This window comes from Sturnus vulgaris, chromosome 29 (assembly GCF_052056855.1).
Source record: "Sturnus vulgaris isolate bStuVul1 chromosome 29, bStuVul1.hap1, whole genome shotgun sequence".
Lineage (NCBI taxonomy): Eukaryota > Metazoa > Chordata > Aves > Passeriformes > Sturnidae > Sturnus > Sturnus vulgaris.
In genome coordinates, this window is record NC_142271.1 from 2,183,864 (window position 1) to 2,206,337 (window position 22,474).

A 22,474-nucleotide genomic window follows, 5' to 3' on the forward strand; every position below is an offset into this window, starting at 1 on the left:
AACCTGGGATAGTGAAGGTGTCCCTGCCATGTTAGAGATGGAACAGGATGAGCTTTGAGGTACCTTCCAACCCAAATCATCCTGGGATTCTGTGATCTACTATTCAAGTGTTTTTCTGGTATAACAGGGTGATCCTAAGGGTCCACGTAGGCTAAGGAATCTCTTCTAGGCTGAAATAGGCTGCCCAAACATGTTCCAGCTGAAGGTGATCTGCTCAAACATCTCCTTACCCTCACCCTATAGCAAGAAGTGGCAGGAGAGGAGCTTTGAGTCCCTTCCAAACCCAAACCAGTCCAGGATTCTCCAAATCCTCCGTGATTTGGGAGCACCAGCGCAGTGGGTGTTCGTGATGTTATAAATGAGAGACAAAAGTCTCGACATCCAGCAAAATTTAGATTGCTTTATTTGATATAGAAAGAGCAAGCAGCGCGCTGGGGAACGCAAGGGGTCACCGCCCACTCCACGCTGCACCCAGCCTTGGTTTGCAGCCTCTTCTCATACTGTGGGTTCTCGTTGTTCACAAATTCACAGAGCCTTTGGGCGATAATCAGTCACAGATTGCCATCCGGTCCTTGTAGATGACCACCAGGGAAGTTCTGGAGGTCTGGTCTTTGTAGATAACTACCAGAGAAGTTCTGGGAGTCTGGTTTTTGGGGTAGGCAGCATTGATTAGACAAAGGCAGGAAGGGCTTTTTGGGAAGTCCAATTTCGCAAGCTGGTAGCCGATACAACTTATTTGAAAAACATAACATAATATAACATAATGTAATGTAACATAATACAACATAATATAACATAACAAGGTTATTTTAAACAGAATTATTTAATCATATAATTTCCTTTATCTAGTGTCCATGCTTCACTTCAGAGCTTAGTATTCTGGTTTATACAAACCCCAATGCTTTTGTGATTAACATGAATCTTTATTGGCCCGGCTTCATCATATGCATCAGACACGGTCTGAGCAATGCAGAGAGAATGTAATATCATTTAAATAAAAAAAAGAAAAAAAAAAAAAAGAAAAAAAAATTTAATAGCAACAGCTACAAATTAACAAGCGTTTCTAAAGGTTCGCACGGCGCATGCGCAGGGCCGCGCTTGCCGCGGCCGCCATTTTGGTGAAGGGCAGGGGAGAGGGCAGGAGGTCCCGCCCTGCACGGGGCTGGGGACGGGAACGGCCGAGCCCCCGGAGCACCGGGAATGGGAACGGGAATGGGAAGGGCCGAGCCCCCGGAGCACCGGGAATGGGAACGGGAATGGCCGAGCCCTCAGAGAACCGGGAATGGGAACGGGAATGGGAAGGGCCGAGCCCCCGGAGCACCGGGAATGGGAACGGGAATGGCCGAGCCCTCAGAGAACCGGGAATGGGAAGGGCCAAGCTCTCAGAGCGCCGGGAATGGGAACGGGAAGGGCCGAGCCCTCAGAGCGCCGGGAAATGGGAACGGGAAGGGCCGAGCCCTCAGAGCGCCGGGAATGGGAACGGCCGAGCCCTCAGAGCACCGGGAACGGGCACGGGCGATCCTTCAGAACCCTGAGGGCAGGATCGGGAATGGCCGAGCCCTCAGAACACCAGGAGCGACCAGCCCTGACCGGGGCAGCTAAAGGCAGGGAACAGCGGTTAATTCAGGGAATGGAGATTCACCTGGAGCGAGGCCAGGCTGAACGGGGCTTCGAGGAACCGGAGATAGTGGAAGGTGTCCGTGCCGTGGGCAGCGGATGGAATAATGAGATGAGCTTTAAGGTCCCTTCCAGCCCAAACCGTTCCGTGCTCCCTCGGCTGCCCTGGGCAGTGACATCATCACCTCATGTCCCCAGATGAGGTGTTTGTCACGGGAACAGGGAAAAGGTTTCTCTCCTTAATGCTGAACACAGGATAGGCTGGAGGTTTGCGTGCCACACTCCTCGTAGAAGGAAAGATAAGTATGTTGGGACATGTTCTGAGACCTGCCAAAGCCACAGAAATACCTATTAGTGAGGCAAGGTCAAGGGTGGATCATTGCCACTCTTTCCTTTCCTACTTTGAATAAAGGTTATCAGTGACATCAGCAGCAAAAATGTCACTCGTGGTGTCAAATCTGCTAAAATCTGTGTCCTGGTAGGAGGGCAGGGATGGAAATGTGCTCCCTGAGCTACTGTCAGCCCTTCCTGCTGAGGAGGCAGCGACTGGGATGTGATGGAACCCTGAGCAGCCAAGAGGCAGCTGAGGAGCCCAGGTGAGCACACACAGGTGAGCAAGGCCCCAGTGTGGGCAAGTTCAGAGCCACTCCTTTATTCTGCTCCTGTTCCACTGCACTAAACTGGGGAGGTGCCATGGAAACTCCTTGATTAATCACAGATTGTTTAGACACAAATAATAAAACTCAGCTTCCCTCAAGGTGAGAAACACAAACTGGCTTTTGGTAAGATTAGACTCTTACATGAGGAGATTTCAACCCAAAATAGAGCTGCACTTTTGGCTTTCTGCATTGATGTCTTTCTGCCCCTCAATCCCTTTTTCTCTGCCTGCTGTCGCTGTAGGGAATGGTCAGATTCCGTGTTTTGGACTCTGCAGCATCACAGCTTGTTTCCAGTTATCCACGGGAGCAGGAGGCACTGAGGGCAGGCTGGTGTTTGGGGCAGCAGGACTGGTGAATCCTTCGGTGATGGCGCAGTCCTGCTGATGGGAATGTGAAGCCAAAGCACCCTTTTGTTCCAGCCATTGTGACAGAGGATACAGCCTAAGGCAATCCCTGCTGACTCGGACAGGGATCTTCTGCCCCTGTGCTGGAAATCTCCCAGCACCTTTGCTTTCCTGGCATCCACAAGCCCTCTCAACTTCACCACCTTGCAGGCAGCAGCTTTTTTTCCAAGTGCCTTTTCAGCAGTGTCAGGGTCCCAAACACTTCCTGGTCTATCAGGATCTTTTCAGTTTTCCTGGGGCTTTTAGGTTGCTGTTGGGTGCTGCTGCAAGTGTGGCTGGAGCAGGAAATTTTGGAGATGGTTCTGTGTGCAGCCTGAATGAGCTCGGCCCCTCCTGACTGCTGCCTTTGGCCCTGAACCCTGGCCAGCTAAAGCTCCTTCAGCCAGGGAGGTGCATTTTGAGCAGCCAGATGCTGTCTAAGAGGACCAAAGCTGTGGCTGTGTGTAAAACCATCCAGGACATGGCTTTTCCTGTGTTTCTCAGGTGCAGGAGAGGATATTTCTGGCTGTGCAGAGGGCCTGTGAGGGCAGCAGCACATGCACAGCTCCCAGCTGTGATCCTGCCCACACAGCACCAGCTCCTCACTGCCCATGGAGCTGTTGGTCGGGTCTGTGCCAGTGCTTGAAGTGTGACAGCTTCACCTTGGCTTCTGGGGTGATTCATTGTCCCACAGAAACAAATTCCTCCGAGTGGTTCTCTTGAAAGGATTTGCACATCAGAAATGGAAGTGGGTTAGCAACACACTGCATTCCCAGAACAGGGCAGCCCCGAGGTCACAGCTTTGTCATTGCAGCAGATCCGTGAGGGAAATGGTTTGGTGTCAGCTCAGTGTTAAATATTCCACCGTGGGGAGGTGAGAGAACCTCCTTGCAGGTGCCAGCCTGTCCCTGCCGTGTCCTGGCTGAGCAGCTGAGGTGGCTCCTGGTTCATTTGAATCCCACAGGAGGAAGATCCTATTTGGCTATTGGCCTGTATTGTCAGGCACACAGATTCCTTTGTTTCATTTGCCCAATAGGGCTCCAAAGTGGCCCACACTGGATGGTCTCTTTGCCCAAGGCCAAGCTTGGCTTTGTCCCCTAATCTGGGATGATGAAATAAGGGACAGATGGGCAGGGTCCCTGGGCTTGCAGTGGTTTCTGACCCAGTAATGGGGAAATGCCAAATGCCACGGGGGTGTTTGGCCTGGTAAAACAACTGACCTAAAACACAGGGCATCACTCAGGGACACACACAGCCTGTGTCCCATCCTGGGGCAGGGCAGAGAGGGGCCACGAAACAGCTTCTGCATTTCCCAACCAACGGTTATGCCACCTGGGTCACTCCTATTCAGATCACCTGGATTTCTTCTTTCCAAGCCCCACCTTTTTGGAGCCCTGGCTACCTCACTCTAACACAAGCTGCACCCAATTAAATTTTTTCTAACTCCTTGCTCCTTTTGGAAGATACCAGGGACAGTCCAAGGCTTTGAAAGCCAGGGAGATGTGGCACTACCTGCTAGGAGGGAATAAGCAGACACAGTCTTGGCTTCCTTCTGCTTTTCCACAATAAACACTGTTTACTTCTTGGTGCTGCAGGATTGGGTAAGAAGATAAAACAAAAGGATTTACAAAGCATCTCAATATTACAGGGCTGCAATTAAGAGTAAAACATGGCTTGTGTGGTGTGATCCATGGGTTTGGTTTGGGATTGGAGTGCCACGTTCCCCAGCTGTATTTGGAAAGCAGTGCAATAATGTGTCACATTACCAGTTCCCTCTTGTGCTGCTGATTGAGGGCAGGAGGGCTTGAACCCAGGGCTTGAAGCACTGGGAATGCTGGTGCTCCTACAAGACTGGCTCTGGTATTTTACCCAAGCCATGGAGTTGGGTGTAAAGGCTCAAGAGTTTTGTGTGCCTCACCCATGGGTTCCAAATGCCACTTCCCTCCTGCACCAGAAGCTGCTTCTGAAGTTGGCTCTTCTCATTGCAGTTCATTCTCAGGGGATCCTTGCAATAAAGAGTAGATGGACAATTATTTCCAGAGCATTTGTCCTCTTGATTAGACATGTAATATATTTATTCCTCTTATCTCAAGTCTTCAGGTTTATTTTGCTGCTCAGCAGAAGGCTCTACAAGATGTGTGCAAGGAGCTCAGTGCCTTGGCTCCTGGGTGGTGGCAGACACTGGTCCTGTGTGCAATTGGGGCTGGATTAACCCTGGGCTGATGCTTTGGGGTTAGTGGAGCCCCCAGCCCTGTCAGCCTCAGCATGTCCAGCACAGCCACTCTCTCATCCTCAGGGCTGTTTTGCAGCCCCTCACAGAGATCAGAACTGCATCCAAATCCCTCCAGCACTGCCCTGCACACAGCAAGAGAGAGACAAGCATCTCCTGGTGGCTTTGGAAGCCTTTTTCCTGAAGATGTTGGCTCGATTTCCATGTATATCACAAGAGGGGTGTCCAGGTTGTTATTGTTTGTGCTGGCCACTTGCCTCTGTCTTGCCCAGCTCTCAGTGCTGCTTTTCCCTCTTTCCCAATGTCCCACTCAGCTGCAAAGCTAAAAAGGTTTTGCATTTCTACATGGATAACAAAAAAACCCTGTGTTTGTCAGTCTTTTTGCCTCCTTCTTTCCTTCTTTATTGACCTGTTGCTCTACTGAAATCTCAGCCATATAGGAGGCAGGTGAAAACACATGTTGTTACCTGGAGTCTGTATTTTTACCCTTTTGCAAGCAAAGTCAGGTCTTGAAATTGTGAAATAAGGAAAACAACTTGGATTGTGATCTCTTTAGTAACCCAGTCACCTTCCCCAAATTCTGTTATGATTTCTTTACTAATCCAGCCACCTTCTCCACTCCCTGTGATGGGGTTTGGCAACTCATTGCAAATGGGGCAAGAGAGTTTTGAGCAGCAGCTTGCAGGACTCTTTTGTACCAGGGAATATTTGCACATTCCTGCTGCCCAAGAGGCTGGAATTTTGTGCTGGAACTCCAGGGTATCATTGGAGCACTTCACCACTTTGGGAAGCAGCTTTCCCCTGCAAAGACTCAGTCCTGGGGCCCACAGGAGCCCTGGGCTGCTTCCCCAACACATCAGTGTGATGTGTGGCTGTCCCCATTGCCTGGGGCTGCCAGTGCTCACCTCAGACACTCTGCAATGCTGTAATCTTATTTTAATGAGCATTAGGACATCACATCATCCACTTCTGCCCACTGCTGCTCTTTCACTAGACATTTGGCTCAGAGATTTATGTTTAACAGAGCATATAAGAGTGAGAGTGTGGTTGGAAAGAGAACCACAGCTGAGGGTTTGCTGGCTCTGGAAAACCTATTGAAGCTGTTGGGCAGCAGTTTTCTTGTTGTTGGGGTGTTTGGAGTTAGCAGAGATGCTGAAAATAAGTGGGAAAGAGGGAAGACCTTACTCTCTACTGTTTAGAGGCGTTAGTTTCTCAATTTCCTACGAAGCTGGAGTGCTTTCTGCTTTGCTGGATTTGTCTCCTGACATATTGAAATCTGCATCCAGGGTCTATGGATCATCTTCAGGATCAATTGTAGCTACAGCTGGATTGTGTGGATGTGATGTGGGTAAGGGCTACAGATTTCTATTTTGTGTCCAAAGAGATGGAATATCTGGGAATTTTGGAGTTGCAAAAGATTTTAGTTTCGTTATCAGTTAGGGTAATTCCTCAGATTTTTTACTTGATTGGCTTTTGAAGAGTGGAAAACATGGGTAAATTAAGCAGCACAGAGAAAACAGAGTAGATATAGCCATTGCATCTTATTAGCTGGAATTAATGGTAAGCATATCTAATAAAAGAAACAGAGGTGCTCTCCCTGATAAGGCACTTCGGATTGTTGGTGGATTCCCAAAACAATGAAGGGAAAGAAGACACATTAGCAGGGCATAGATGCAAAGCTTACAGGAGGAAATGTTATAAAAAGGCCTCGTGTCAATTTTCTCCTATATGTCCAAAAATTTTTAAGATGTCTTGTGCAGAAAATGGGGAGAAATGAGGAAAGAAAATAAAATACTTCTGCCTCCTGCAATATTGAAAGTCCTTGGAAAACGTGAGTCCACACATTGAAGCTTCAGCCCTAATGAAAGCAATGTCTCTAAATGTGCATTTAGCAGCTGGATAAAATACTCCTTTCCCAGGCAGAAGTGTAGCCCAGAAAGTGCATAAATAGCAAGAGATGTAGAATGATTGTTTTGCTTTGCTTTGCTTCAGGTGCCATGCTGGAATATGGCCTCAGTCATGTGGCAGCCTCTCTCTTGAGGCTGGTCTCTACAGGAGGGATACCTAAATTCATAGGGGATGTCTTAGAAAAATTCCTGCCTCCAAATGCCCACGAGCTGGTGTCTGGAAAGCTGCACATTGTCCTCACCCGCCTGCACGACTGGAGAAGTGTGACAGTGTCTGACTTTGCCTCCAAGGAGGAGCTGATTCAGGTGGGAGCAGCCACAGCCACCCTGTGAGGGAGGAGCTGGGTGCAATTGCTACCTGGCCATGTCCCACAGCACAAAATCTCAGAATGGTTTGGGTTGGATGGGATCTTAAAGCTCATCCAGCTCCAGCCCTGTCACGGCAGGGACACCTTCCACTGTCCCAGGTTGATCTCAAGCCCCATCCAAGCTGGCCTTGGACACTTCCAGAGATGGAGCAGCCACAGCTTCTCTGGGCATCCTGTGCCAGGGCCTCAACACCCTCATGGTCAAAATTATCTTCCCAATATCTAAATCTCCCCCTTGTAGTTAGAAACCATCACCCCTTGTCTTATCCTAACAGTCCATGCCATGATTTCTGTCCTTGCCACCCTCTGAATCCAGTTAAGCTGAAATAATTTTAAAAATCACCCTTTTTGATCACTGAGTTATTTGCAGAGAGCAAATTGAGGCATTTCATGGGTTCCCTTCCTACTTCTGTGTCCTGGCTGTTGGTATCAGACATGGTCTGGTGCCCCTTAGTCAGTGGTGCCCAATAACCCAGCTGGGGATCCCGTGTTGGCATTCACAGAAGAGCCACCACTCCCAAAGGCAACAGTTTCTGTGGCTTTTTGCTCACCTCTGTCCTTCTCATCTCACCCACAGGCTGTGATATGCAGCTGCTTCATCCCGCTGTGTTTTGGGTTTTCCCCTCCAAAGTTCCGTGGGGTGGTGAGTAGCTTTGTGGTCTGGAGACCCTGTCCCAGCTCAGGCCCAGGGCCCCTCCAGCCTCTGTGCTTTCCCAGTGGTGGCATTAAGGATGTTTCAACCAGCGTTTGCCACCAATTTAGTTCGAGGCTGGGTTCCCCCAGTGTCTGCAGAGGGAAGAGCAGGGCACCAAAATCTGACCTCATTGCAGATAGGACTGAGCTTCTCACAGAATTATTCACCTTCCCCTTCCCTGGGGTTGCCTCAGCTTCCTTCTGCTGCACTTTGCTCCCAGTTTCATTGCAGGAGCTTTTTGGCTGGAAGGGAGGAGTGTGGACCTGGAGTAGGGGAGCAGCGGGTGGGGCAGTGCCCTGGAAGGGGATCCCTGGAGCCCCAGAACTTCAGTCTGGTGTGGGCCTGGGTGGGGAACAAGGCCCACATTTCCCCTATGACAGCACTGCTCTCTCTGCCTTTCCCTGTTCTGTCTCCCAGCGCTACCTGGACGGGGAGCTGGCCATGTGGAGAGCTGACTTCGTGTCCCCCAGCACCATCACCATCTCTGCCTTCTCTGGCGAATACGACATCTGCCCCAAGGATGGCTCAGCTGCCTTCTTGACCTTCCAGATCTCTGACTGTATCTTACACATCTCAGAAATGAACATGTGCCGCTTCTTGTACATTTTTCAGCCTCCCACACGTCAGGTGAGCAGCTCCTGCAGGTAGCCAGAGCCATGAGCCCCCTGCAGCAGTCCAGCTGCCCTGACTGCCACCTCCCCCTGCAGGTCATGGAGTGCTTTTATATCCAGGGCTACCAGGACACGGTCTCCTTCCTAAAAAGACTGAGTAAGTAACTGGGAGTGAGGCCAGCTAGGTTGGGTGCTTCCCTTGCATCGTTGGTTTGCTGGCATAAGGTAAGAGATGGTGCCCCAGAGTGACTGGGGCAGAGAAATGCCTGCATTCCTGCCATTGCCAGGATGACTTGAGTCCTGGCCTCTCCTGAAGCTCCCTCTGGAGCCACACTCCCCTTTTCTCTGCCACACTGGGCACAAAGGAGTTTTTTGCCAGGGAACACAGGTTCCAGTACCTCTAGACAGAAGCACAGGTGCCCTGTAGGGTGTTTGATAAGCCCCTGATGCACAGAGCAGCAATGTTTGGTGATCCCTGAGCCCTGGGGTCATCAGTATCCCTGATTTCCACTCAGCCCAGGTCATGCCTCACACTGCTGCAGACCTGGCAGTTGAACAACAACCAGCGAGAGCTGCAATCTCTTCCCACCAGGTGATTTCCAGGTGAATTACTTCGATGGCTTCACAATTTCCTTGGACAAGAAATTCAATCAGAAAGATGAGGAGAGCCTGCACCCAAAGCCAGAACTGAGGGACCTTCACTCCAGAGGCACGGATGGTGAGGATGACACCAAAGAGAATCCAGGGGTCAGCCAGGCAGCACATGAGGAATAGGGAGCCCCACACCACCTTGGCCAGCCCCAGGAAGGTAAAGAACCAGCACTTCCTTTACCCCATCAGTTTTCAAGTGACACTTGCCCAGGGCTGTGAGTGCCCAAAGAGCCTCTGGGGCAGGTGAGAACATCAGGAATGGGAGAAAGTTCCCTCTCAGGTCAGGGGTTACAAGTGAGGCCTCACTCTGAGCCCTCACCCTCGATTTGGGTGAGCATTGAGGACTTCATTTGTGGCTGGGTCCAAAGGGCTCCGTGGAGAAGGAGCTCTTTCCATGGAGAAGGCTCTCCATGTATTAACTCACCTTGTGAAGAAAGAACAGGTTCTGCCCACACATCCCTTCTTTAAGGGTGTCTCAAGGCTTCAAGCTGTCTTTGCTGTGCCAGCCAAATCCAAACTTCTCCTTAGGAACTCTGGCTGCAGCCACAGAAACACTTAGTGCAAGGAAAGCATCTTAGAGCTACAGGTAAACCTCCTGCTGGATCATTTTCAAGCAACACAAGGCAGGTTTAAATCTGAAACTTTTCATATTCTGCAATCCTACACAAAATAAAGCCCACTCCCATTTTAGTTTTGCATGGAAAACCAGCGAATCCATTTCAGTTTGCAGTTTGTTGTCACTAAAAAAATACAAAGAAGCATCTGATGAAATGCAGTCTTGCTTTTAGTTTTACTCTTTCTTTACTCTGTCCTTCTGAGTCTTTCAACATTTCACAATTTATCAGCTTAAAAAAAATACACAGCTTTTTCAACATGACGATTATTTAAAATGTAGCCACATCAATTAAATGAAAAGTGAAAAATGACACAACCTGCTGTATCTATGAGGCCCACAACAAATGAGGAATGTCAAGGGGAAAGAATAGGACCCTTACCATTCTGGATCTACAAATAAAAGTTTGGAAAACATAAAATGGAAGCAAGAAAGATATTTCCTTTGAAAAGAAACCAACTCCAGACCCACTAAGAAATGCAGGACACACTGTTAGGCTGTAGAAGTTGCTTCCTTGGTTGCTTTTTTAAAGGCTCCATTAGTCTGAGCTATGTGGAGCTTTTGGAAGCAACAAGATGGGAATGAGGTTTCTTTGGATGTTGGGCAGTGCTGGGCTATCAGCAATCTCTGTCTCAGGTTTGCAGCTGGGCTGCAAAGTTTTTGACCAGCCTCAGATGAAAAATTCCTCCTGTGGGAGGAATCCAGACTAATTTGTTAGGCCAGAGAGCAATCAAGGGCTCAGTGCAGGCTCTCGATTTCCAGAGCAGAAGCACATCAGAGTTTCCAGTTCTGGGAAGGAAAAGCCCTGCTGGTGAATGCCAGGAAAGGGCTCTTTCACTGTTTGTGCAATCCCAGAATAGCATTGATGCTACCAAGGCAGCAGGGGGATAAACTTGTGAACAACTTGTACCTGATTTCTTGAACAAGTGACATTTCCAGAGGATGAGTGTCTGGAGCCTGCAATCCCATGAGGCTCAGGCTGCACTGGCACATGATCCACAAGCCCTTGCCTCTTATCCATGTGCCCAGCAAGGCAATTTCACAAGGAATTGCACCCTCCTTAGTACCCAGACTGGAAACAGAGTCTGGCATAAAGCACCTGCAGCCAACAGCCAGAGCCACAGGCAGGACTGGGCACCTGCTTGGTTTTGTTGGGCTCAGTTCCAGGAATCACACTCCAGGACTCTTCCCTCTAGACCTGCAGTGGGATCCAGCTCCAGAGGGAGCTCTGCTCTCTTGGGTTGTCTCCAGACTCTCATCCCATCCACCTCAGGCTTCACATTTCTGCCGAGCTCGAAGCAGAATGAGACAAGCAACAGGACAGGGCTACAAGGGTAATATTTTGAGGATACCAAATCCTGCTGCCCTTTAGACAACAGGAGGAAGGCAAGCAGCTCTGACCAGGCACTTGAATCCAGTTTGTCCCACAGGAGCTGCCAGAGGTGTCTGTCAGACTGACCAACGTGGTTTTATTCCCTTCAGGGCCAGCTCGGCCACAGAGGAGCATTTCTGACCCTGCTGCTGCCTTAGACCCCCATTTATGCTTTAAAGAAGCAGTGAACAACTTGAAACCCAGCCTGAAGGCTAAGCCTGAGCTGCCCCAAGGAGCACATGGACTGAGCCAGCAATGTCCCTGGATGATTCCCATGATCCACCCTAGAGGAGGCATTCCAGGCTGTTCTATCCTGACTGGCTGGGGTTCCCACTTTGCTTCCTTGGGGGGAAACAAGCCACAAGAAGATTCCAATAAATGCCAAGTTTTGCCTCTATCCATTGCCTCTGGCAAAGCCTCTGTTGCCATTAGTTGCAAGCTCATGTCTCCAAGAGGAGACAGCATCAGCTATGCCTGCTTGAAAATATGAGGGATTAATAAAGCAAAACCCAGCCGATTTGAATATTGAACTGTTAAGTACTTATTTCTTGCTCATTCCTGCAGGTTTGGAGCAGGAGGGTTCTGCACTGAGGCTATTTTAATTTGGGGGTTCCTTGCAGATTGATTTTTGTTCAAGTTCTCAAAGTTTTATTAATTGTTTATGATCAAGCACCACATGGGGCAGGTGGGGTACACTGGACAGTTCAAACTGTGCTCCTGTTTGTGGCTGAGGTTTGCAGATGCATTTAGTGCATTTGAAAGTGCAATTCCTAGATGAGAATTTTCGTTGGGGGATTTTGATGCCCATTTCAATAGGGTAACTGCCTCAGGCTGACTGAAATGGTAAAACCCTGCCTTGAGGTGGGGATGGTGCTTGCAGCAGCCTGGAGAAGGAGCTGTTGGATAAGTGGGAGGGAGCAGAGGTGCAAAAGCAAACGATGGGCTGATTGTCCCTGCCTGGGGAGGACTGGGCGTCTCTGAACCTTCCACTTTGCCCCGTGGCAGGAACAGCTGGATTTGAGCAGCCTGGCTTTGGCTGCAGTGCTTGAGAGGTGTAAATCCATCCAGGATGGATGGAAGACAGGAGCAGGCAGCATCCAATGCAAACGGGATCCATCCAAATGGGCCAGAAAGTTATAATGGGACTGGAGCACCTTCCCTATGGAGACAGACTGAGAAAGCTGGGGCTGTTCAGCCAGGAGAAGAGAGGGAGCCCCTACAAGGAGCTAAAGGGGCCACAGGGAAGCTGGAGAGGGACCCCTCATCAGGAACTGCAGGGACAGGACTAGGCTCAATGGCTTCCCACTGCCAGAGGGCAGGGATGGATGGGATATTGGGATGGAATTCCTCCCTGTGAGGGTGGGCAGGCCCTGGCACAGGGTGCCCAGAGCAGCTGTGGCTGCCCCTGGATCCCTGGAAGTGTCCCAGACCAGGTTGGTCACTGGGGCTTGGAGCAACCTGGGACAGTGGAAAGTGTCCCTGTCCATGGTGGGGGGTGGGACAAGATGATCTTTAAGGTGATCCTTTTTTACCCAAACCATCTTATGATTCTATGAAATAAACACCGAGGTTTCTTTTAGCAAACTCATTCCAGAGAAAGCATCCCAGGTCACTGATTTAAACCAAAGATGGCAGAACACAGGATATTGTTCTTTCACACAGCACTCCTAGTTAACTTTGAGTCTGGTTACATCAAAGCTGCCTTCAGCTGCTTCCCACATTCATTCCTGCAGTCTTCATGGCCCTTTGGATCAAACTTTCCTCTGTTCCATTTCCCTTTGTCCAATTAAACAGGCTATTTACTCTAATTAACAGCTGCTGCTGTTGGGATACATTTGTTGCCTATGGGGAACCAACAAAAGGGGGAGTCACAGCTGGGGCAGAGCAAATCCATGGCCTCTGATATGCTGCACGGATTTGGGATAATTAAGAGCACTGCCAATTAATTCTGTGTGCAGACCAGTGACATGGGGTGCCTTTGCCTGGGCCATGCTCTGCATGTGGCTGTGAGTTACAGACAATTGCAGGAAAAAAATCATATATTTGTGAAATGTCAGGTGATGCAGCCTGCAGGACTTGGAAGTAGTTCTTTAGGTTTCTCCATCCTTCTGCACAGCTGCAAGTTCCAGGGGGATCCAAATGCACTCCCACCTCCACAGGCAGGAGAAGCAGGGCTATGGGCAGGTGTGAAGCTCAAGAATTGATAATTGGTGAAAAAACTTCAGGGAGCTGGCAAAAAATTAGTTCCTGCCCAGTAGGATGCTCCTTAAGGCCTCTCTCTCTCTCTCTCTCTCTCTCTCTCTCTCTCTCTCTCTCTGAGGAATCTCTCTGGAACTTTTTGAGTCAGAGGAAAACACTTAAAACATGGCATTTCCTGGCAACTGCCTGCCCTGGGATCTGCATTAAAGCAGGGAAGGGATGCTGCTGGTGGGGAGGAGATGGAGTGGGCAGGGAAAGGGCTGGGCTGTGGGGTCTGCAGGTGAGGCTGCCCCGTGGCCCCTGCAGCCTGGGGTGGGTCCCAGGAGCAGCACTGGAGCTTTGCCTCAGCCATCATGGAAAAGCAGGTGAGGCCTGAGCACGGCCACTGCAGACAGAACCAGACAGGTTCTGAAGAAAAAAGTACTCTCCAAAAATTCCCTCAAGGACCAGCAGCTGTGCTGGTGTGTGCTGGTGTTGCCCACCACATTCTGAGGCAGCGCTGGAGATCCCCAGGGCCCCGCTGGGACAATCCTTGTTACCTGTGGGAACAAGGGGAGAGCTGAGGCACGGTTCAGGTACTGACAGGGATGAGCAGCCCCAGGAATGTTTGACTCCAAAGGGTTTTCTCACAGCTAAGGGGTTTGCAGCTGCCTCAGGGCAAAATAATTTCGACTTTCTTGGCTAGTGGCACAGGAAGGAACTTGCAAGCAGATTTTGGAGGGATATGCCCTAAATCCCTGAGAGCTTAGTGCCAGAACATCTCTCAGGATCTTAGTGAATGTGCCTGGTGTCCTGCCAGGACAGAGCCCAGCAGATAAATATCTGGAACACAAATGTATTGCAGTAGGGAGGTGGCACTAAGCTGGTTTGTAGCTTCTTTGAGATATCAAAATAATATCCCAGGGATTAAAAAAAAAAAAAAAAAAAAAAAAAAAAAAAGCTACTTTAGATGTGGGCTACTCCAGATTTGGAGATTTTAGCCACACTCAGCATCAGTGACCCAAGTGAGTGAGGTTCCCAAAGGTTTCCCTGCTCTCTTTGTGGAGAGGATCTGCAGCCCCCCAGCCCCTCACCTCCTCCTGTCCACGGCTGTCTTAGGCAAACCAGGCACCAAGGTTTGGAGGAGCTGGTGGACTCGGCGTAGGAGGGAGCTGACACCTTCCAGCAGCCCCCACACCTTCTTCACCCTGCAAAAGCAAAGTACCCAGGCTGAGTTTAATGATGGCTAAAGGCAGCAGAAGGGGAGGTGCTGATGGTAAATGCACACTGTAATCATCTCCTCCATAACCAAGAGATCCTGTGGCATTCCTGCCAGCTGTACCCGCTCTCTCTTGGATCTTGCCTTCAGGGAACACCAAATCCTTCCATGTGTCCCTTCAGCTGGCCCACCACTGCTAAAGGCACAGCTCCTGGTTTGGGTGTCATTCCCAAATGCCTCTCTTGGGATGTTCTTACCCCTTCCTGAACAAGGCTGGGAGCCTGTATGGTTGCAGCAGCACCTTGGCCAGTGGGTCTTGCAGTCCATTCACCTGCTCCTTCTTCCACAAGCCTGGGAATGACAACACAGAAAGAAATAAAGACCAGGAATTACAAACAATTAAATAAATGCAATAACTCCTCTTGTCCATAGTTCGACTGGAGCCACTCTTACAAAGCCTCTTTGCAACTCAAATATTTACTCTAATAAATAACTCAATCACGTCTTAAATACAACATTGCTGCTCTTGAAGGCCCAAATCCAAGCTGAGCAGCCCAAATCCTCTACCTGGCAGGAAGTAAGGGGTCAGGCACTGAGGGACCCTTTTGCACAGGCCTGGGTGTGTCCCACTGGATTTTCCAGAGTCATTCTTCCCACAGGTGCTGCCAAAGCGGAAATTGCCATCGAAGTAGTTAAAGCCAAAGGCATCTGGGGGACACAGACAGAAAGGGATGATGTTTGTCTGATGTTTGTCTGTGTCACACCAAGGTGCCCTCGGGTCCTGGGGTGCCACTTACTGTTCCTGTACAGGAAAAGGGCAGTGTCCTGGTACCCCTGGGAGAAAATGTCGTTCAAGACCTGCAAGGAGAAACACTTGAGGTCACTAAAGAGCCCTGCCCCCAGTACTACAGGGTCTATCCAAAGCTGTTTGATTGTGGAGTGTTAGGGTGGCCCATTTGGGAAAGCAGCAAGCACTGGTTGGTTTCCAACCACCACAGCACCAGTCAGAGAAACACAGAATGTTTGGGTTGGAAGGGACCTTAGAGATCACCTGGTTTTGTCTGGTCCTTTGCAGGTTGTGGACCCCATCCCAAGCTGGCCACCCATCAGCAGTGTCCCCTCCCCAAAATGTACTGAAAAAACAGTGGGTGCTGCCCCCTCCCTTTGAAATCCCATTAATTAACAGTGGAGATTGAGCTGAACCTTAAATCTTGAGCAAGCAGGAGCAGCATTAAACCTTTCACCAAAACTAATCTGGGAGAAGTTCTGTTGGGCTCACCATGGTGCTGGGTGGAAAGAGAGCGTAGCTGATCCTGCACAGGTTCTCGATGGAGATCTGGATGCTGCCGTTGAAGATCTGGAAGCAGAAGAAGATGGCGGGGCAGTCTCGGGGACAGATGTCCAGCTCTCCGGTGAACGGGGACACGGTGATGACAGGCTCCTCCAGGCTGGACACGGGCTGCAGGCCCGTGAAACCTCCGTCCACGTAGCGCTGGGGAGGAGCACAGGCAGGGTTTGCTCTGGGGACCTTTGCAGTGTCACCGAGTTGGGAGCCAGCAGTGCACTGGTGACACTCCTGTCGTGAGCCCGTCCCAGCTTGTCCTCCCCACTTTCAGGAGCATCTTGTCCCACCTCTGCTCTTTCTCTCTTTTCCAGCTCCTTCCCCTGCCCTGCCTGTGGTACCCAGCCACCTCCTTGACCAGGTGCTGTAATCCACAGCAGTTATTAAAATGGAAAAACAATTATTTTCTCTCACAAAGCTTTGTACAACAATTTTTGGCAGTCAAGAGCCAATTCATTCATCACCAAATGGATAGTATTGTATAACTTTCAAGTCCCGAGCTCGAGCAGTAGGGGGCCCATGTTTAGGAATTGCCTGCAGATTCATGGGGGATTACTGGGCAAGGAAAATGTCAATTGCTCTATTCCAAAAGGAATCTGGATCTACCATCCACCCCAGTGGGACGGGAAGCTGCAACTGGTTAAATGTTGATGAAATAACAGTGCAGAGGGGCCTCACAGAGCCATCACAGACCTGAGGATGGGTTGGGTGAGAAGGGACCTTAAAGCTCATCCAGTGCCACCCCCTGCCATGGGCAGGGACACCTTCCACTATCCCAGCTTGCTCCAAGCCATGTCCAACCTGGCCTTGGACACTTCCAGGGACCTTAGAGACCCTTCCAGTGCCTGAAGGGGCTCCAAGAGAGTTGAAGAGGGACTTTGGACAAGAGATGGAGTGACAGGACAGGGGCAGTGGCTTCCCACTGCCATTAGGGTTCGATGGGATGTTGGGAAGAAATCCTTCCCTGTAAGGGCAGTGAGGCCCTGCTCAGCTTGCCCAGAAAAGCTGTGGCTGCCCCAGCCTCAGAAGTGGATGCACTGGAAATCACTGCTGAGCTCCTCCTTCCCTTCCCTCAGACAAGCAGAGCATGGAAATGCTCCAGGCTGGAGGAGGATCCTCCCACGAGCTCTCCATGTCTCAGCTGTGCAAGCCAGCACCTGAGCCAAGGGCTGAGCCTGCACTGCAGACAGGCCCTGCCCAGGATAACTGGATTGTGTCTCAAAGTCCCCACTGTGGGCATCCTCTTATCTCCCTCAGACATCTGCAAGGTCATCCACACTCTGCCCATGGGCCAAGCAGGACAGGGCTCTCCAGATGGCAATTCCACCCAGCTGTCATCTTAGGATGCAGTGAGGGATAAGCTGAAGGGATTTATCATCCTCCATCAACTGAAGGAAAAGCCTGCACACACCTATCCCTCCCTGCTCAGAGGAATGTCAAGTTCCAACCCGAGAACACCCTGCTGGGAGCACGTGTTTTAGGGGAAATATCACTCACCACTCCTCGGTAGGATGGAGGGATGAATCCACAGTAAATTGGAAGAAAGCAGCTGCAGAGGAGAGCCTGGGGAGGAGAAGGATTGCAGAAGTCAAAGCTCCTGTCAAAGTTCTTCTGGACAAAAGCTGTGACTTGGTGCCTGAAAATTCAGCCTTGACAAAGTCTGGAACCAGGCTGTTGGTGCCACCTGGACTTTGCTGGGGTTATGGCAAGAAAAGCTTCAAGAAAGGGAAAAGATTTGATTTCATTGAAGTGGAAACACCTCCCTGGAGCAGGGCACAATGCTGCATTTTTAAATTTTATAGCTGCCAGAATTAATAGTTGTGAATCTACATATGTGTCCAACATTGCCCTTTGATGGTGGCAAGCTGAAACTTTGGGGCCAATTTCCATCTTTGCAGGTTTTTGGATAAAACCAAGACACCCTCACAAGGCATCCTCACCCTGCTGGGATCTGTCAGTGGTAAAGCCACTGCTGGGACATTTGCAACCATTTCCCACCAATCTCATGAGCTGGGAATGAGCACCCCGGGCTCCTGGCCTGCCCAGAGGAGGCACCATGGGGGGAACTCCAACATCTCCATGGAGTTGTCATCCTTTACTGTCTCCCTGGAACAAGGGACCTCACAGTCAGCTCTGTTAGGACTTTACCCTGGGATTCTCTCCCCTGTAGATAATTTACTGGTTAATGAGCTGCTTGTTGTTCAGCAGCAGCTTTGTCCAGTCCTTTCCTCCCAGGAAAGTACTGAGGCAGCAAGGAAAACTGTAGCCGTGGAAAGGGGTTTTAACCCTTTAAGTGCAGCAGGAATAAGATGCACAGCTACATGGTCGTCTGTCATGACAGGAAGAAAGAGCCAAGTTTATTCAGAAACACACTTGGTTTTATAGCATGACTGCAACTCCCAGAGTAGAGAAAAGGTGATTGGTTCAGAGAGAAGACACCCCATTGCCAGGGCCTGGGCACACACCACAACAGGTGTTCTATCTTTGTTATTAATTCCTTTTTATTGTGACCAAATTATCACCCTGGGAGAAATTCTCCCTGGCCTTGAGCTGGACCAGCTCATGGGCTGGGAACAGAGCTGAGAAGCTCCAGCCTGGAATATTTTTCAGGCTGTAATTTTCTTACTTTCTCAATATGTGTCCTACAGAAAACCATTGCCAGATGGCTGAGGAGAGACCTGTGGGGAGAACTGAGAGGTCACATCAGCACTGACAGGGCTCTGAAAAGTCATTATTAGAGCCCCAACATCAGCTGTATGAGGCTGCAAACAAACCTGCTGCTTTTTTAGCATGATTTGTTCCATCTGATCCTGGAGCTTCCATCCTGGAGCTCCTCATGGAGCTCATTGTGGTGGGACCATGGCAGAGCCTCCTGCCTCCATCTCGGGCAGAAAACAGAGCAGTTAAAGCCACCAACACTTGGGCTGTGTCCAACCCAGGCAGTGAGTGGGGACCTTCCTGGGGCAGCAGAGGAAGGAGTCAGTACCTGAATGAGCTCCTCCTTGGAGCTGAACTCCGAGGCCATGACGTTCTGGCCGTCCACCACTCGTGTCAGTGAGATGTGCAGCCTCCCCGAGGCCAGCAGGTAGGAATCCTCGGGCAGCATCCTCTGCAGGACAGCCTTGAGATTGGCCAGCAAGCTGCACTTGGGGGAGAGGGGGCCCAGGATGGTTTTCCTGACTTCTGTTGCCAATGCAAAGAAAAACTCCTTTAGGTCATCTGAAACAGAGGTGAGGGAAAGATGGAAAGTCAATACCCCTCCTGCACTAATAGTTATATTTTAAATCCTATTTTTAACACTCTCACAAATAAAGTTTCTTGCAGCCCCTCTGTGTTACCCCGGGATGATAGTGCTGCTACAGTGGCAGGGCAGAAAGGGGGCCATGACCCCCATAACGTCCTCAGAGGACATCATATCTTTGTGTGACCCCACTGGTGAAATCCCCACCTGCAGCAGAGATGGGGCCTCAAAGATGTTCCTGGTCTGGATTAGGGAAAGGCTCCAGAGAGCCCCAGGAAGGAGGACACTGAGTTATCCATGGCAATGTGACTTGCACAGCACATTCCTGCCTTCCACCTCCAGTTTTCCTCGTGGGCAGCCCCAGGCTTTACAGGGGGCAGGGCTGGCTCCTGGATGAGGATGAGGATGAGGATGAGGATGAGGATGAGGGGCATCTCTTCTTCTACTCAGGGCTTTCCTGGCTCCCCATGGCTGGGATTCCTGGCTCAGGGGAGGTGTTAATAGCCACGGCATGTGTCTGCACACCCCAGGAGGGCTGAGGGCTCAGGAGACTCCAGGTTTGAACGGTTCCAGTGATGGGGAGGAAGGAGTGCAGCAAAGCCTGCAGGCAGCCTGATCCCATGGAGGGAATTTGGTGCCTTTGCTGACATGGGGAGCTCACCTGGGGGTTTAAACTCTTGCAGTGAAAGCTTGTCCAGCACCGAAGCTTCAGAGAGCTGCCCTTGCACTCGGGGGGGCTCCCTGGGACCCTGCCCCAGTGCCAGACCACGGGCCTGGCTCAGCACCAAGGCTCTGTAGGACCAGAGGATTCCGTGCAGTCTCATGGGATTGTGAGGATGGACAGACGGATTAGGTGGAGTGTCCCCAAGGCAACTGGAGCAGCACAGGCATTAGGAGGGGTTATGAGTGCTTGAGAGGATGCTGAGGGCACGCGAGGCAATGATTAACACTGGGCGGGTTTGCACAGAGACGATGCTGGAAGAGCCGGACCTGCAGGGAGGTGGGGCACGCCCAGGTCACTGTCTGGCTGCTCTGTGTCCTGGAAATGGGGGAAAAACGTGGAAAAACCGCCCACAAGCTGCTGGGAAGAGGTGAGAGCCCAGCCCAGCTTTGTGGGCTTTGGCTCTGAACAGTGAAGGATGAGCCTGGCAGCAATGTGACTGTCCCTGCCTGCACCAGCCTGGTGACAAGTGTGTCCCCACGAGGTGACTGGTGGGGTCACAGAGGGCAGCCTGGCTCTGGGAGCTCAGAGCTCCTCACCCAGCCCAGGGCAGGGGACGGGCACCTGACTGCAGCCACCCCCTGGGACACCAAACACACCTTTCACCTTCATTCCATCCCTATTGTCCCCAGTAGGGATATGACAGAGCTTGTACCACATTCATTCTCCTTGTTAGAAACCTGACCAGAGCCATCACTGTCCAAAGTGTCTTTTCTACCTCTGGGGAAGATATTTTGGGCACAAGATCATCTCAGCCCTTTTAAGTGGATGGTGCCTTCCACCTCCAGGGAAGCAGATGCCCAGTCCAGGACTGGTGCCCCCAGCAAGAGCAGTTACCAAATGTATTTTTACTGCTGGACAGCCCCAGCTCCATTCATTACATCAGCAGGAGGAATCAGAAATTTTGGGGCCCTTGCTTATTTGTGCAGGAGTTCATCTCCATGTGGGCAGGAATGTTCCTTTCTGCCTTGTCTAAACATATTTGCCAATGTTTTGAATTATTTTTAGCTGCAGAAGAACATTTCCAGCATCCACCAGAGGTTTCAGGAACCGTATGTTCCCTCCCAGTTTCCTCCATCATTATTTGGTCCCAAATAATTTGGAACCTTCTGTTCCTCCTAAATGTCCCCATTGCTTGAAGCAGAACTTGGATCAGGCTTTAGAGCCTTAACTCCTGTGTACACTTGTTTACACATGGGCACTAATTGGAAATATGCGAGGATGTGATTATTAAAAGTGGATTAACTACTCTGAATTAATTCTACACACGGAGGATCTTGTTGCTAGAGGGGCCTGTTTCCACATTGTTGAAAGAGGGTCAGAGCAAAACCCCTTTAGCAGCAATAAGAGAAATCCCAGCCCCAGGCTGGAGCAGACTGCCTCTCCTCCAGGAGTGTCCTGCTGACAAGCCCTCGAGCCTTAGCACAGGGAAAGGTGCACCTGGACTTGGGAATCACACAACATCTCCCCTTGCTCTGGGAAGGGTGAGTGGGATAAGTGACATGCAAACAAGGCTGTCAGCTCTACAGACACCTGTGTGACAGCCACTCGTGTCCCTTCATAGCTACACATCCCAAGAAACCTGATCCAGAGGGAAAGGAGGGCTTCACCTGGGCAAACCCAGCCCCTGCAGCTGCACAGACTGCAGGGACACATCACAGCACCCCTCAGACCTCAGAGCACAAGGGAAAGGAGCCAGTGGAATACAGGCACATCCAGATTTCCCCCTGTAATTTCTGCCCACCAGCTGAGCCAGGGAACACTCGGGCTGTAAGAACCCAAAACTCCCAAAAACTCCCACCTGCCAAAACAGCACCGCGCCGGCTGCCGAGCGCACCAACACCTTGGGTTTCTGTAATGCCTCGTGAGCCTGGAGAGTTCCTCCAGCCCCAGCACCCCAGCAGCCCCCCGAGGCATCACCCCTGGGCTCATGGACCCAGAGAGCTCCAGGAGGACCCAAGGCCGTGGTTTTTTGGTTTTCTTACCGAGGCCGACGCCGCACACGACGGCGGCGGCGATGAGCGAGCCGGCCGAGGAGCCGTAGACCTTGCAGGCAGACCTGAGGAGCTCGGGAGCCAACTCCAGCAGGGACTGCACCACCCCAACCTGGTACAGGGCCAGGAAGCCACTGCCCGAGAAGGAGAGCGAGAAAGGGGTGCTGGAAGCCCGGAGATCCTCCACGGCCATCTCGGGATCGAAGCGGCCGATCTGGCTCAGGGTCTCGCCTCGTCCTTTGCCACCAGGTGAACCTCAGGCTCTCTTCTCCTGTGCTGTCTCCAGGCTCATCTCTGGCTGCACAGGAGTCCAGAAGAAGGATTTTCTGCCTCCTTTTATGACAGCTCCCCGAGGCGTTGAGATTCACGAGCTATTTTAATTGCCGCCTGTGCTAAAAACAGAAATTTTCCCCTGATCAAAACAGCTCTTATAATCCTAAACCACTGCCAGCTCCAATGAGCTGAATCAGGGCTCTCCTCTCATGCCAAAGGTCTGCAGTGCTCCAGGAGCCCTCCCAGAGAGTGTCCTGGTGTTATAGTGCCCGTCCCACTTGGAAACGTCCGTGCAAAAATTCCTCTTTGCTTCATGCTTTCTTCATCAAAGGGTGTTTTCCTAAATTGGATTCTCCATCAATCCCAGCTTAGGCACAGCTCAGTACTGAGTGAGTAAAGGC

The 22,474-nt window shown here is 50.8% G+C and overlaps 2 protein-coding genes across 7 annotated transcripts; one reads left to right on the forward strand and one right to left on the reverse strand.

The window, feature by feature from the left end:
- Window positions 1-1,114: 1,114 nt before the first annotated feature.
- On the forward strand, window positions 1,115-11,635 carry LOC148220925 (uncharacterized). Of its 6 annotated transcripts, none has more exons than XM_088180253.1 (7): window positions 1,115-2,227; window positions 6,176-6,237; window positions 6,882-7,102; window positions 7,742-8,485; window positions 8,566-8,626; window positions 9,062-9,277; window positions 11,216-11,635. In XM_088180253.1, exons 3-6 carry the CDS (start codon window positions 6,887-6,889, stop codon window positions 9,241-9,243), a joined length of 1,203 nt encoding a protein of 400 aa, XP_088036379.1. In that variant the 5' UTR covers window positions 1,115-2,227; window positions 6,176-6,237; window positions 6,882-6,886; the 3' UTR covers window positions 9,244-9,277; window positions 11,216-11,635. The 6 variants fall into 6 exon arrangements, with proteins under 6 accessions (XP_088036379.1, XP_088036377.1, XP_088036376.1 ...); XM_088180251.1 differs by having other exon boundaries at window positions 1,115-2,213; XM_088180250.1 differs by having other exon boundaries at window positions 1,115-6,237.
- On the reverse strand, window positions 9,887-22,474 carry PNPLA1 (patatin like domain 1, omega-hydroxyceramide transacylase). The gene is made up of 9 exons (XM_088180256.1): window positions 21,792-22,474; window positions 18,831-19,063; window positions 17,342-17,407; window positions 15,782-15,994; window positions 15,300-15,360; window positions 15,070-15,210; window positions 14,760-14,853; window positions 14,378-14,491; window positions 9,887-13,843 (listed from the first exon to the last, which is right to left on the reverse strand). Exons 1-9 carry the CDS (start codon window positions 21,991-21,993, stop codon window positions 13,840-13,842), a joined length of 1,128 nt encoding a protein of 375 aa, XP_088036382.1. The 5' UTR covers window positions 21,994-22,474; the 3' UTR covers window positions 9,887-13,839.

Coding starts and splice junctions, on each gene's coding strand:
- LOC148220925 (XM_088180250.1), top strand. CDS start 6,039: ATGCTGAAAATAAGTGGGAAAGAGGGAAGACCTTACTCTCTACTGTTT. Junction 7,103..7,741: donor CCAAGGAGGAGCTGATTCAG/GTGGGAGCAGCC, acceptor TCTCACCCACAG/GCTGTGATATGCAGCTGCTT. Junction 8,486..8,565: donor TTCAGCCTCCCACACGTCAG/GTGAGCAGCTCC, acceptor CTCCCCCTGCAG/GTCATGGAGTGCTTTTATAT.
- PNPLA1 (XM_088180256.1), bottom strand. CDS start 21,993: ATGGCCGTGGAGGATCTCCGGGCTTCCAGCACCCCTTTCTCGCTCTCC. Junction 15,361..15,781: donor TCTTTCCACCCAGCACCATG/GTGAGCCCAACA, acceptor TTCTCCTTGCAG/GTCTTGAACGACATTTTCTC. Junction 15,211..15,299: donor CCTTTTCCTGTACAGGAACA/GTAAGTGGCACC, acceptor TGTGTCCCCCAG/ATGCCTTTGGCTTTAACTAC.